Here is a 14,870-nt window from a genome sequence, read left to right as displayed (position 1 = left end):
TTTGATAACAAACTGATAAATATAGATTATAGATCAATTGAATTTCCATAAGCACACACCAAAAAATATGTCCATATATCATTGAACTTATTGAATTTATTGTGGATTATATTTGCACAAATCCAAATATTTGTATGAATATTGAATATTTTTATTATTAAAACATAAAGTTGCGCCATCAAATCCAAGCTAAAAATGACCAAAAAATGAAATACTTTATGCGTTTTTATCGGAGGAAAATCAAACGGAACTAAAACCAAAATAGCCACCAAAAAATAGCAAACAGAGCATGAGTTTTGAATATGTATTTTTGATTTTGAATACAGAAATTGCAATTAAAATTATTTGCACTGGATGAGGTGGTAAATTTTATAGGTTTTTTTCTGCTGGAAGGTTTATAGTCGCTGTATGAAATATGGTACATTTTAACAGATATTCTGAAGGTTGGGGTGGACGAGGGACGAGGCTTGGAAGCCTAAACAGTCAGATAGATGATGGCAAAAATGTGTTTATAATAAATTGGAATTTTCTGTATAACCTTTTTATTAAAAAAGGATGCATAAGGGTTCGGTATGTGATCCTTTCCAGGCTCAAACGTTCTCTTTTCAGGCCACCCTCTAAGCTGGAAGAGCTTCAAAATAACTAATAACCAAACTATTTCCAACGCTTTTTCCTTTATTGGAAAGCTTTCGATTCCCATAATCCTAATTAATAGAAATCTCCATTAGCACTAAATCTATTTTGTGTCGCTTTCAATTACAAACAAATTAATTAAATGGCACTTTCATCATTTCATTTGCCCGATTAAGTAGTAACCCTAAACCGTTGCCTGTTTTGCAAATTCAATTCAAATATGTGCCACTTTTGAATTTTTGTGGGTTAGGCTTTGGACATTAATAAGCAATTAGCTAGAAATGACCTCAATACGGATTGGAGCCAGCGGGGAAATTTCCCTGGCCAAAGAGTCCCACGAGCCCAATGACATTTGATGGCATTTAAGTGCCGGCGAATGAACAGCTGAGTAATGCTCTCTCTCTCTCTGCCTCTCTTTATTTGTGGTATGCCCTACCCATCATTAACATTATCATCTGTTTCAAATATTGAAGTTCCATAAAAAAGAGGCCCTGCCGGAGGGGCAGAGAAAAATACCTCCAAAAACCCATAAATTTCTGTGAGCGTGGCAAGCAAATTGGCTTCCGTGTGGGAAATTATGGCGTGTGTGGAGTCAAATAAAGTGCGGAACCGACAAACCAATAGACAGCCAAGCCAGACAGAGGTCGAGAGTGGAAAGTGGGAGTGGAAAACCTGGAGAGAATCGGGGGAAACGACTGAGGAGGAAAATTGAGGAGTCTGGAGAAATTCAAGGGGCACTGAGCGGCAACTGTACGCACAGGAATCGACGACAAATCATGATTTGTCAGGGCCCATCAACACGGGAAAATACTGTGGAGGGGAGGCAGTGCCACTCGAAGAAGCCCCGTGTCACTCTCATGTCTCACGTGAGCATTTACGCAATCACCAGACTTAACCCCCTACATGTGTCACTCGCTCTCTCCTTTGACCCCATTCTCCACTCTCCAAAACCATCAATGTTTTGCTTGTTCTCTTGGGAAAGTTGGCAGAGGGTACTATGACTTTTAGCAGATGTTTGTAAGGCAGGTAATGAAACAGAAATTACAAGAGTTCAAGTATTATGTAGAACCCCTAGGTACGCCCTAAAAGAAGGTAGTGGAACGATATATTATATTCTCAGTATTTTAGGGTATCTAAGACTTCGATGTGACCATCTCTACAATGCGTTTCCTGTTCTCTTATTGATTTCTTGTTGTTTTCGGGGCTTTGGCAACATTTTGACTTTTGCTCTCTGCTCAAACACCTTAAATCTCTTGCATGCGATTTTCCTCACATGTTTCGTAATGTCAACAAGAATTTCCCCCTTTCCCACTCCCACTCCCTCTCCCACTCCCACTCCCAAACGTGTCGTTTTTTACCCACTCTCAACGACTGTAGTCAATCTCTTGTGTGGCAATCGTCTGAGGATTTTAATTTGTCGCCTGCTCTCATCGGCGTTTTTCAAGGGGTGGAGAGTGGAGGGTAAAAGAAGGGGGAAAATGCTTTACAAGTTGGTGAAATTTTCCTGCATTTCTGTTGCTTTTTGTTTCGTTTTTCTCTCGATGATTTTTGATTAATGTTGGGTTTTTTTCTCTTCTTTTCTTTCTTTGCTTTTGGGTTGGCCTCTTGGCTGCTTTATAAATTGGATATTAACTAATGAGCTTAAGTGATTTGGTAGCATTTTCTGCTCTTCTTTTTCCCCCTTTTTCCCCCTTTGTTTGTGTTGTGAAAGCGCCAGAGTTTTGGGGGGAACCGCTGTGTGGGTTCTATGGAAAGGGAAAACTATGCCCTGGATGCTGTGTGTTTGTGTCTTCATTGTGAAAGTCATTCATGGATACAGCCAGTGATTTATCAATGGATTGTGTAATTCATTGATTAAAGAGTTCCTACACTTCGGTATTTGCTGGATTTTGGGGAACGTTTAGTACTATTTTTATTAATCCATTTAAATTATATTATAATTTAATGGAAATCCGTACAACAAATGAGTGACCGCCAATAAAAAGTTGTAGAAAATAGTCAGAATTTTATCACTTAAGAAATTTGAAGGTTACTCCTACCATAGATGTCTGGAAAATGTATTCTTTCTATGAATTAATTATGCCTGAAGATCGCGTAAAATTAAGCTGCCACAAAATGCTGTATAATGATTTTATGGAGGGAAATCTTGAGTTCCTTTGGGCAGCTTTTTCGCAGTTGCTGACTGATAATGAAGGATGATATAATGCTCATACAGAAAGTGATGGGAATGTCTCACCTTTATTAGATCATAAAATACCAGGGCATACATAAGTACATATTAGAGTCTTACATTAAGAGGCAGCCGAATCAATTCGGTGCCATTCGGGACGATTCGGTGTTTTCGGTACGATTCGGTGCGATTCGGTGCGATTCGGTGCTCTTATTCGGTTATTAGTGATTCGGTATGATCCGAAATTGACTGAACGCGGGATTCGTAGTGTTCTATAGAATTAAAGAGGCATGAATATAGGAGTGATTCTATGAATATTATGGACTAATGCAGGGCTCTAATGCATTCATATATATAGGATATTCATTTATGTATTATTTTCCCACTAAAATTTGCTATTTACTCAGCGAAAACAAACTTTGGCTTAATCTCCACTTATTTTTTTAAATATGAGACTCGGTTGGCTTTCAACTTATCTAAAAATGGCTTTAGTTACTTATTATTATCTTATCAAACTGTGAATTCCAACTAAAGCCCTCGGCCATTGCACTTGAGAACAATAAATCCACAAAATGATAACCAAAAAAATAATAAAAAAAACCCCATTAACCTCCAGATATATATATGTATACATAGGAGTATACCTACCCCAATTCAATTTCACTTGAACTCCCACGCTGTGCCGAATAATCCTGTGTCCTATGATACTTCAAAGCGACTGCCGGCCAGCCACTTAGACGCCCATCAGGAAACTCCAACGAAAGAAATAGATTGCTTGGCCTACAAGCCCAGGGTAGAGCAGAGCAGGGGCAGGGCAGAGCAGGGCAGGGCACTACACAATGCCTGATATTACAATACACAGGCGTATAACTCAAACTCATGAATCACATGGATTATTTTTAAACGACATCGGCATCAGCAACGGGTGCCATCTATCCGCAGCACTAACTCAACAGAACTTATCCTCAGCCCAAACTCTATTTTTGCCCGGTTCTTTGCTCGCTTCGGCCTGGCCGAAAGAGCAGCAAACATCATCACTATCACATCCCATTCCCATCAAGAGGCGAACAAGCGAAATTAGTTCAAATTCTATATTTAAAAGTAGGACTGCCGGCAAAATGCTGCCTCGGCTGCTGCAGCTCCACTGCTGCTGCTTCTGTTGCTGCCACATTTCCAAACGGAGCGCAACGCGTTGGAAAACACTTGTTTCGGTTTTGGCTTGGGCTCGCTGTCTGCCGGTGGCTGGCTGCTGGCTGCACAATCATCTGGCAACATCGGCAAGGTGAGGCGAGAAAAAAAAACCTAAGGTGCGTCCCGCAAGATTTCGTTTAGAGACTTTTGAAGAAGTTTCGGTAAAATATGTCTTAGAACAGAGTTATTTTAATTGAAGTTTAAGCTTGGAAGTTCTTAGATTTGGGATTTAAGAGTTGAAAGAGTTTGATTTTGTGGGTTTCATAAGTTTCCTTAAATTACTTGGATGTTCCATAACTTCAAGAACCTTAAGATTATCCCATATATTTAACACACCAAAAAGTAAATAAAAAATGTTGTAACGCTTTGGAAAACAGAAAAACCTTAATTTTCTGATTTATTTATTTGATATATTTGTATATACTCGTAAATCGTTTAATGTGGAAAACGGAATGAAGCACTATTTTCTGAATTATTCATCTGTTATTTATGTATAATTCGATTAATGTGTATATTGGAAAGTTTCATGAGTTTAATAAATATATTTTATCGTTAATTCGAAGGAGATTATTACAAATATTTACACTATTATAGATTAATCAAAATTAAAATATATTTATTTTCTTAAATGTCAAACGGAGTCTAGTTTAAGGATCTCTAGCTATGTAAAAGGGTCAATCAAGCTCCCTCCGACCTATCGTCTATAGTGCGCCCACCCCGGCTCACTCGCTTGCTCCGTCTTAGTCTCTCTGATATGAGAAAAATATAGGATGGGCCACGAAGAGCCAAAATTCTTTTTACTAATACACAAGATACGAGTACATATATTGTTAATACCTCATGATAGCCGATAATAATCCGATAGGAATTTGGACATATCCTAGGTATTCTTTCCCCCCACTAGTTTGGTTCTGTTCTGTATACACTTCCAATAACACGCTTAATCTACCCTCAATCCTCACCCTAGCGTAGAGCATACCCCATTCGGTTAAGCCAAACCTAAACCAGACCCCCACTATGTTTTCTGTGACTATTCTTGAACACAACCGCAGAGGAAAAACCGCGAAAACATTGTTGAAATGTTTACGCTCAGCTTCGTTTCGTACATTGTAAAAGAGTGCGGAGGGTATGGAGAGGAAGGAGAGTGCGGAGAGTACAGAGACTAGGGGACTACAACCACGAGTAGTAGTCGAAACATGAATAGAAAATACGAGTACTCCAGAGCAGAGTAGGGGGCGCTGAGGCGAATCGGCGCCGGTTGCCAAGGCCCAGAATCAATTAGGTTTTTGCCTTCCTGCTATTGTTGTGCCACATCTATCTTCTTGGAAATCGTGCTGTGTGTTTTTGAAATACCCCCAGACCCCTGGACTTGGGCAAACATTTTCTTGTCAATTAATACATTTATGCATGTTTTTAATGGACAGTTTTTGCGTTTCTTGGGCCTCCTTCGGGAGTTCCAGTCGAGTGCCCAGACATTCCCCCCAAAAGTGTTTTCAGAGCCGAATTTCATTCTGGCTTCTCATTTGAGGGATATTAGCAAATATTTCCCTTACAACGAAATGCCATTGTGGTCATCGGGGAATAGCAAATGTTTGCCTGGAGTAGTGCCATCGTCTGGCAGCCGACTATTTATAAAGCAATTCTACGGTTGACCGCAATTTCATCGAAATCTCAATTTTTGAATGTCTACGCTTCTTTTGTTATTGTAACATAAATTCTATCTAATTGGGTTAGACATGCATTTCGTTTGGAATACGTACAAGACCTTGGGGAAAATGTGGAAATTTCAATATTTATGATTGTTTTGTTGTTTATGGAATAATATTTTGTTTTTGGGGAAATATTGGTGCCACACTGCAGCGAGCGATACTGTGGGATTTCATAGGATAATATTATACAATATATATAATAATTATGAGCCAATATTATAACAAAAGAAGCATTCAAATCTAAAATAAATAGATGGAAAACTTTTTCTAGCTTCTAGTTTAATTTCTACCTGCAAAAATTGCTTCACTTTCCTTGCCATTCTTTGTCGAAAACATTCGAAACCTTTGCTGAAATATCTCCAGCATGAAATGAAGTTATTTTCTAACGTTCCATTGATCCACATTCAAGAGAGAGAGAGGGCAACAGCAGCCAAGGGAAATTAGAACAGTGCCACTAATGAAAACCGACACGAACCCACCGATAGATCTCCGCCGATCTTTCAGTAGTTTGCTGCCCGTGGAGGTTCCCCCCACATCTAATGATGCCACAGCGAAAAGAAAAACATTTACATTTCTTATCGTTGAAGTCATTTCAATTTGCACATTCGTGGCGGGTTTTCCCGACATTGTACGAGCATGTAGTCGGCTCTCTGTGAAGTCTGAATGGAAGATACAGATACTCGTAGCGTGCCGCCTTCTCATTCAACTATTTGCAATGGTTTCCTAACCTCAATGTAAAGTATATCCCACTATGTATAGCCCATATATGACCTAATGCCTTGCACTGTAGGGGGAAAAGTGTGGCAAAGACGGCATCGAGCAGGTTGTCCCAGGCAGCATGCCCATCTATGTGACGGAGTCAATACACTCGGGAGTTGTCTCCGTCTTTGTTTCACTGCCAACGACAGAGTCGCGACAGCTGTTCAATGCATTTGGAGCTTTTAGAGGAATGTTTATGAAGCTGATCAAATATATATTCTATGTACTTAAGAACAAAGGAATGCTATTTGTTCTCTTTCGTAATCAATTTGAGGGCAGCATAGGTATTATCGGGTGATTAGTTCCACTTATAGTCTAGAAATTTCCTTTCTTAATCATCAAAGTATTAATTTATTTATCATCCTAATCCTATCCATTTTGTGTGGTCTTTGCTTTGCTTTATTCAAAGCTCAGATCGTAATCTTTTTTGCAACCAAATCTGGAAAGAGCTTGCTTCATTAGTCCAAAATGGGTATGATATCTACGACAAAACCTATTAGAGAGTTTGCCTGGCGGATCTAATGGGACATGCGAATTCTTTATTGTGACATCAGTCGCTGGATTTTTGTAGATTTTCTAGCAACAAAAAATACTTGTAATTTGCCAAAAACTGTGGCGGTAAATCTTTAATATTATGGCCCAAAAATACCCCCAAGAAACCTTTTACGGCCCTAAGTGAGATCTATAAAATGTATGGTACATCTTTATTGTATTCCCATGAATCCCAAACCCATCTCTACCACTAAAGACCATCTCTGTGCACTTTAAAACCACTCAAACCTCACGCTGACTTTCATTGGAGTTAGAGTATGTGTGGAGGGGGGGGGGACGGGTGTTCTCGTTATTGTTACCATTTCATGGCGATGGCCCGGGCCTGACATCAAATGCTGCTAATGTTCATTAATAACTCATGCGTTAAACAAAAGCCCGTTCCCCTGGTTCCCCTGGTTCGCTGGTTCCCTGGTGGAGGGGCCTGTTGTACGGTCTGGGGATCTGGTTGGAACAACACTGGAAGTTGTTCGTCTGGTTATGTTGTCACCAAAGGCAATTCGAATACGCTTTATGGCAAATACGAGTGTACTGTGCACCAAAATTCGATGTGAAAAGCAACCAAGAATCGCTCCCTCTCCCTCTCTATCTCTGTTTCTTTTCATTGTTTTATATCTTTATTAGAGAGAGAGAGAGCAATTAGGTCTGAATTAATATAAAAAAGGTCACCTAGAAACTTTGTACTTGTTTTTGCAAGAACAAAAGAATTGATTAATGTGAATTTTCACAAGTTTTTGTATGCAAGAAATCGCATAATGAACTCATTGTGCCGCTCGGTCGGTCCGTCGGTCCGTCGCTCGTTCTGCAAAGGAAGTGAACAATTTAATTATTCTACATTCTGTTCGCCGGAACGTAGCACATTTTTTGAGGTTAAGAGGCCAAAACTCTGAGGCAAAAGTGCAATCATACCGATTAAAGACAATTGCCGAGTGGCCGAGCGAAAGTACGGGCTCTGCAGAAGGCATCACGATAAATAATCTTTGAATATGAAAGCAAACTTCAAAGGCACTCACAAATTGCAATTGCAATGGGAATTTAGCTCTGGGTGTGCTTGAATATCAAGCGAGAATGTTATAGTCGACTGTAAAGATACCCATTACAACAAAAGTATCTAGAGAATTCCCTTAGAATGAGAAGAGAACAGCTGATAATGCCACAAAAGAAGCTTGTGATTACAAAGACCTGGTATTCTGCAATCTGTTTGTTGTAATTATTCTATGGATATGGTATACTACGGGGTAAACCCCCGGCTCACTCGATTCGCGCGGGCCTCAACCCCCGGCTCACTCGCTTCGCTTATTCGGCTCTCCTCTTTTTTCTGTATTAATAATTCTATGACTCTTTCCTCAGTAGTAGATAATGGTACTCTTTCCCTCTAGGTCTTAAAATCTTTTAGAATCTCTTCCTTCATTCACAAACACAATATACCCCTGCACTCCCCCCGTAATGGGTAACAAAAATCTCAATTAAATGAAGGCGAAACCCATCGAGGGAGTAGCAGATCCATCAAATGTTTGGTTTTCATTTCTGCAGCGACAAATCATAATGCAAACTCTGCTCGAATGGTGCCCCACCATCCATCCTCCATCCATCCATCCATCCATCCTCGTCCACTCGTGTCTGCCCGAGTACGAGTATCTGCATACAAAGCAAAAGCAGTATGCAAACACAACTTCAACTGCAATTAAGTTTAATGGAAGCTCATTAAGAGTACGAATTGTTTCAGCGCAGAATGCAGCCTCGGATGGCGGGAGTAGAGGCTGGGGAGATGGCAAACAATTGCATAATACATAGCACACACAGACATGAGAGGGAGAGTGGGGAGTGGGGAGTGGGCAGGAGCTGTGTGTAGATGGGCTCCAAACATAACGCTAAATTATTGAGGAAGCTGCAATTGAAGTTGGCTTGCAACAGCGAGGAAGTCGCTTAATTGCTTCACCAATTTCTTGTGCTCTTTCAACCATCCAATGGTACAGCCAAAGGCCAAAGATCAATTGAATGCCTGGCCAAATGCCATCAAAATATAGAGGACTCTATGGGACTCACTTGTCAGATACTTTTATGGATTTTGTCAGTGATTTTGTCCTTGCTGCAGAAGCAATTGAAGTGCAGCCAGTGGCACAGCTAAAAAATATCCTGGATTGTTGGAAAAATTGGTATATTACAAGGGAAACAGCGGTGATAGGGATAGACTGTAGTTGGGGAAATGCAGGCACTTCGTAAAGGCTTTAATGCTACGCGATATGCCTGTTCTTGAAGTTCTACCTTAACATTAGATTTAGCATTTGTTGATCTACAAAATATGTTAAAATAAGCTAGGTCTGGGCTTTCCTCCATCAATTGCCAGGACTTGTATTCTTTTAATCAAAAGATAATGTCTACATTCTTGTAGCCAAGGGATTTGAGGGTTTCCTTCATCTAAATTCCGTATTCCAAATGTTCTTCAACCAAAAGGATTGCCCACATTCATCTAACCAAAGGTTTTAGTACGAAAAACAGCTCCAAACGAATTCCAATCGTAGTAAACCTTCCTCCCATATGTTAATGCTTGATTGATTATCCGAATATACATTTTATATATATTGATATATATTTTCTATAAATATACAACAAGTCAAAATGAGACTCCGCGAACTGAACGTGTCCCTCACGAACGGCAACGGGGGCACTATGTCGCGCTCTGCTCTGATGGGCTGGGTCAGCTGCATGTTGAAGGTGAAGTACACAGAAGTCGGGGAGATGGTCACCGGTGAGACACCTCCCAGAGACACCCCATGGTCTCCCTACTTGATCGGGCTTTGGCTCTTCCCTAGGAGTGCCGTACTGCCAGATGATGGCACACATGTTCCCTGGCTGCATCGATATGCGACGCTTGAAGGTGTCTCAGTACCTCGACTCAGATGAATGCATCCACAATCTGATATTGTTGCAGGACGCCTTCAGGCGCTTGGGAGTCGATAAGGCAGTGCCCATCGAGAGTATTGCCAGGAACAGCTTTAAGGCAAGCCTGGAATTCCTGCAGTGGTTCAAAAAGTTTTACGATAAATCATATAGCATTGAATGGGAGGACCCAATGGGCGGACAGATATTAAGGTAAATTTTGGTGGGTTTGCATTCAAAAAATTGCCATTTGAATAGGACACCGACACCGACACCCCATCATCCACTGCTCACAGAACAGGCACGTTGGGGACTTGATTTCTTTTTTAAATTAAAGTTTATTGAATGGAGGGAAAGATCTAGTGCTAGTGCTCAAAGTAAAGCGCAAATTTCTAACGATGATGGGCAATGCCTTTCCCCTAAACAAAAGTATAGAATCGGAATATTAGAGAAGCTATTGGTGGAAAGATAGAGGCGTGATGATGGGACGCATCTTCTATCTTCTCACCCCTAACTGCTAAGCCACACTGTGATAGAATGAAAGGTACTTATTGTCTTCATTCTGTTTGTAAGAATAATTCGATGCAATCCATGCCTAAATTTCCTTCGATCTAGCTGCTACAAATACTTCAGTATTATTTGAAAATAAACTGAAAGGTTTTCGTTCCCCCTAATGTCACAGACTTTGTCTTATATTTTGCTATAACTACTTAAAAAATAAAAAAAAAAAATCAGACATCCTTGGAAGAAGGAAAATGCTTGCTCTACTGTCAAGGGTTGGCTTTTCGTGTCAATCATCCCATACGATGGATATATCGTTGAAAGGGTAAGCGGAAAGAGATCTGATGACAAATGGTGTTGCCTCCCAAGGAATTACCTCAAACGACAGGTGGGGGGTATGATGTGGTAGGGTAGGGTCTGAAATGTGCGACATGCACCCCTTAGAGGGCGAGCCAGAACAGGGGTGGGCTGTCTGTTGCATTTTGTATGCCCTTCTTTTGAAGAGGGGTATATCTGAAAGCAGAAAAGAGCTTCCCAGATACTTCTTTGCATTGCCTATAGATCTGAGACAGTATCAGCATTCAATTGTGCAGTTATTGATAATTCTGACTGCCTGAATTATAACCAAAAAGAATCCAACATAATTCTCTTAAATAACCAACATTTCGAGTACTCAAAGGGTATCCAAGGGCTTCCCGTATGACTTCTGACTGTCACCCCTCTCGGTTTCTCCACATTTGCATTTCATTAATAATGCATTTTAATTACAATTGCAACAGTTGCTGGGTTGCTCCTTGGTTTGTACTTTGTGGTCTCTGGATAGATGGGTATATGGGAATGGAAATGGTATGAGGTACGGGTATGGTTTTGATATAATAAATATTTATAACAACATCACAAGACGACACCACAGACACCGCATGGGTGTGCGGTGTGCTATTTAAAATGTACAATTTGTTTATAAAGTCTGTCTATCTTTCCCTCCCCTTCCAACTTTCTCCCCCTCTCTGGCTGCTTAATCGATTCTTTCGCTCAATTTCCGCACAATGTTTAACGCTTCAGTGGACTGTGCAGCGTGTCGATGGGTTTCGTTTTTATACTCTTTGCATAATTAAATCTACATATTTACCCATCCATTCCATACCCATCCCCTCCCGTCCCCTCCCGCCTTGCTGTACTCTGTTTCCCTCTGGAACTGGGTTTAGATAATGTCTAAAACTTATTTATTCATTACTTGCATCGCCTCGCACTTGTTACCTGCATTTTCTGAACTCGTTTTTTGTTAGTTTGCGGAAGTTTTCGATTTTCTTTGGATGCCTGCTGGGGCTGGGGCTGGGACTGGGGCTTGGCTGGCGGCTCGCTTAGGCCTGGTCAAGGCGGCGCCTTAAATGGCACAAACTGGTGACACAGAAAGCAAACCTTGGCAGTGAAAATATTGCCAAACGGTAGCCTGGGCCTGGCTATAAATAATCATTGTTTTTGCAGCAAACATCTAATGTCTTGGCATAGTTTTTTCCGCAGAGAAATTGATTTTCCGTGTCTTAGTTTTTTCCTCTTTCCTTTTGCCGCCTTTTCAAGTCTGCCGACCAAAAATTGTATTAAATATTCATTAAATGTTGTTGATTTAACAGCAGCAGAGGTTGGGCCCCTGTTAGTTCTTGGATAACATTTATTTTTGCGAACAAAAGCAAAAACATTTACCTATTTAGTAATTGTTTGCTTTTTCATGTACACAAAGGTAGCTCTGCTCTGCCAAAAAAAAAACTGAAAGTAATGGTCATGAGAAATACTTCAGGTCTTACCCATTAGGAGCCCATGACACCCGGAACTGAATATAAAACGATGGCGGTTTCAATTTTAAGGGACACTACAAAAACCTATAGAATTTTCACAGGTGACAGGTTTTAGGTGTTTCAAAATGGAGGTCTGCTTAGAGGTCCAAATTTCTTCTTTATTTAACAAAAATATTTATGGCGATATCTTTCAGCAGTTTGTGGCTAAAATTCTTTGAGTTGCATGATTTCCTAGGCTGTATAGAAGTCCCATTGGCGCTTAATGGGTTAAGACATTATTTGTTTATAATACTGAAATAAATAAATTATCGTTTGGTAGTGAAAAACTGAAAAAAAATTAAATAAAATGCTTAGATAGAATATGCAGAGAATATTCTAACTTTGATTGGAAGTTTGCAACGACAAAAAAAGAATTAGTTCCGACTCTAGTATATTATTATTTATTCAAATAAATCTGTTGGACCGACTGAACACAGTTCAAACGAATAGATCTATAAATCTCAGACACGTTGTTGAATGCCACTAAAAAAGATTGTCAAAATTCAATAACAAAGTGGTTAATATATGGCTATTTCAATATTAATTGCACAGCTCTTTTAAAGTGTTTGAATATGAGTATAAATATATATAAATACTTGAGTTTCTTTCACGTACTAGATTTTCGGGCTATAAAAATATTCTAACTCTCGAAAAACATTATAAACAAACATTATAGACCACTCGTAGTAGCTATTTTCTGTCTGTGTGTGTTTTTTATGCTGTAACTGTTACGCAGCAAGTTATTCCAACAAATAATTACAAAACGAATTAAAACTTCTGTGGGACTCTACCATTCCCAACGGAACTTATTTTTCCCCTGATAAAATTATCTTTGGCGTTGCTAGTTTTTCTGCGGCAACCACTTAAAGTTGACATATTTTGCAATCTTGTTTGGAGTCCAACCAACCAACCATCCAGCCAGCCAGTCACCGACAATCCTTTCAGTTGTGTGCACGCATTAACAACTTGATTTAATTGCATTTAATTATGCTTCAAGAAATTCAATTAACTGTCGCAGTCGCAGCGACAGACCAAACTCGGAGGAAACCCATAAATACATAAATCAAAAAAAAAAAATACAAACAAAATTATGAAAAATTTCTTTTGGCTACTGGTTGACAAGTGCAACTGCAAAGCGACAAAACTACATATTTATTTTGTAGTACCCGCAGGATGAGCGAATAAAAATTATGGTTTTGTTGCTGCTGTCCAGCGGAAACGCAGTTGGCAATGCTAATTCCTTTTTTTCTTTGTGGCATTTCCTGCTGAACATTTTCTGCAAATTTTTCTCTCTCTCTCTCTCCTTTTCTCTGTTTTGTGATGTTTTCAATTAGCGAGCTGTCGGCGGAAGTCGCTGGTAAAAAATTCCAAAAGAAAAATAGTTGTACAACGGCGATGAAAAGGAAATTTCACCCACTTAACGGAAAAGGTGGTGCAATAAATTTCGGCGAGTTTTTTTTCTCCAATTGATTTGGCGATTTTCACCTGTTTTTTCTTTTGTTTTGCTTTGTTTTTGTGATTGCTTTGCGACGCGTGAAGAATTTTTTTTTACCATAATTTCACAGCTTTGTGGCTTTTCAAGTGGCGACGCAAGTCAGAGTTGTTGGAGTGTTGGAATGGCCAGAGAAAATGCTTGGAGAAAGAGAGAAAAACCTACGGTCCATCAAATAAGAGAGCCCCTTTTGTATGGCCAACGGAATTAATTGTTTATGATTTTATAAGTTGGCAATTGTGCTGTCTTAGGGGGAAATTTATTGTTAAATAATTAATTTCAAAGATAATACACCAAATACGTGGTTATATCCCCTTAAATCTCTGAAAATTACATTTTTTTAACAAATATTATGTTCTTGTTCTCTTTACAGGGGACACTCGTATAGCAAGGATGGCCACAAGCCCTTGCAGAGTGATTTGCGTTTGTTGTGCAACGGTGATGCCACTGCCACTGCCACACAGGCAGCAGCGTCTGTGTCTGGAAGCGGCTTCCCAAAGCCATTGGCAAAAACTCCACTGCGTAAGTAGTAATTTTGCTTAAACTTGAAAAGAGTCAAGATGTAAACCAAAGATAAGCCTAGAAGGTTTAAAAACTTATACTGCGACCAGAATTTACTCTGCTCTTTGTCTACGTGCTTCTTGTAGTGTTTACACAATTCTACGGCAATGTGGATTGTAAGTGATTCAGAGTCAGTTTTACGATCCTTAATCGCTCTTTATAATAGTTCTTATGACAGTCTGATAGTGTGGAGGGCTAGAGTGTGAATGCGAGCAATGAATGGAGAAGCCGATGACGATTTCCAGTTTGGAGCTGGCTCTTTCTGCAGTTTGTGTCATCCGCTGTTATTAATAGGGTGGGTTATTGGTAGAGGTGTTCCCTATGAGAAAGCCAGAGATATCCTCTCTGCGAATTCAGCATTCAGCCTCTGATCTTTTGGGACATACAAAATATCTACATTAACATGTAGTAATTACTGTAGACTGCTAATGGCGGCGCTAACTTCCTTTAACCAACATTTGGGACACCATTTTTTGGGCATTTATAAAATAAATTCATTATTTCAATTGTTCTGAAAATCGATATTGATCAGGAATACGTATAGAGCAGAGGGTGAGACACCTCCCGAACTGCATTATGCATGCATTTTACAT

At 39.7% G+C, this 14,870-nt stretch overlaps 1 protein-coding gene across 2 annotated transcripts in view; it reads left to right on the top strand.

Annotated features, from left to right (window-relative positions):
* The first annotated feature begins 9,615 nt into the window (after positions 1–9,615).
* The window catches only part of toc (toucan), a 50,535-nt gene continuing 45,280 nt past the window's right edge, over positions 9,616–14,870 (top strand). The window contains exons 1-3 of one of the 2 annotated variants that reach the window (XM_015180070.2): positions 9,616–9,760; positions 9,825–10,104; positions 14,090–14,238. In XM_015180070.2, coding sequence (XP_015035556.2) covers positions 9,631–9,760; positions 9,825–10,104; positions 14,090–14,238 — 559 coding nt within the window. In that variant the 5' untranslated portion in view covers positions 9,616–9,630. Of the gene's footprint in view, positions 9,761–9,824; positions 10,105–10,682; positions 10,718–14,089; positions 14,239–14,870 lie in introns of those variants that run through there. The other variant, XM_015180069.2, reaches the window with a different exon arrangement.

This window comes from Drosophila pseudoobscura, chromosome 4 (genome assembly GCF_009870125.1).
Source record: "Drosophila pseudoobscura strain MV-25-SWS-2005 chromosome 4, UCI_Dpse_MV25, whole genome shotgun sequence".
NCBI lineage: Eukaryota > Metazoa > Arthropoda > Insecta > Diptera > Drosophilidae > Drosophila > Drosophila pseudoobscura.
This window is presented reverse-complemented; position numbering and strand designations above follow the sequence as displayed.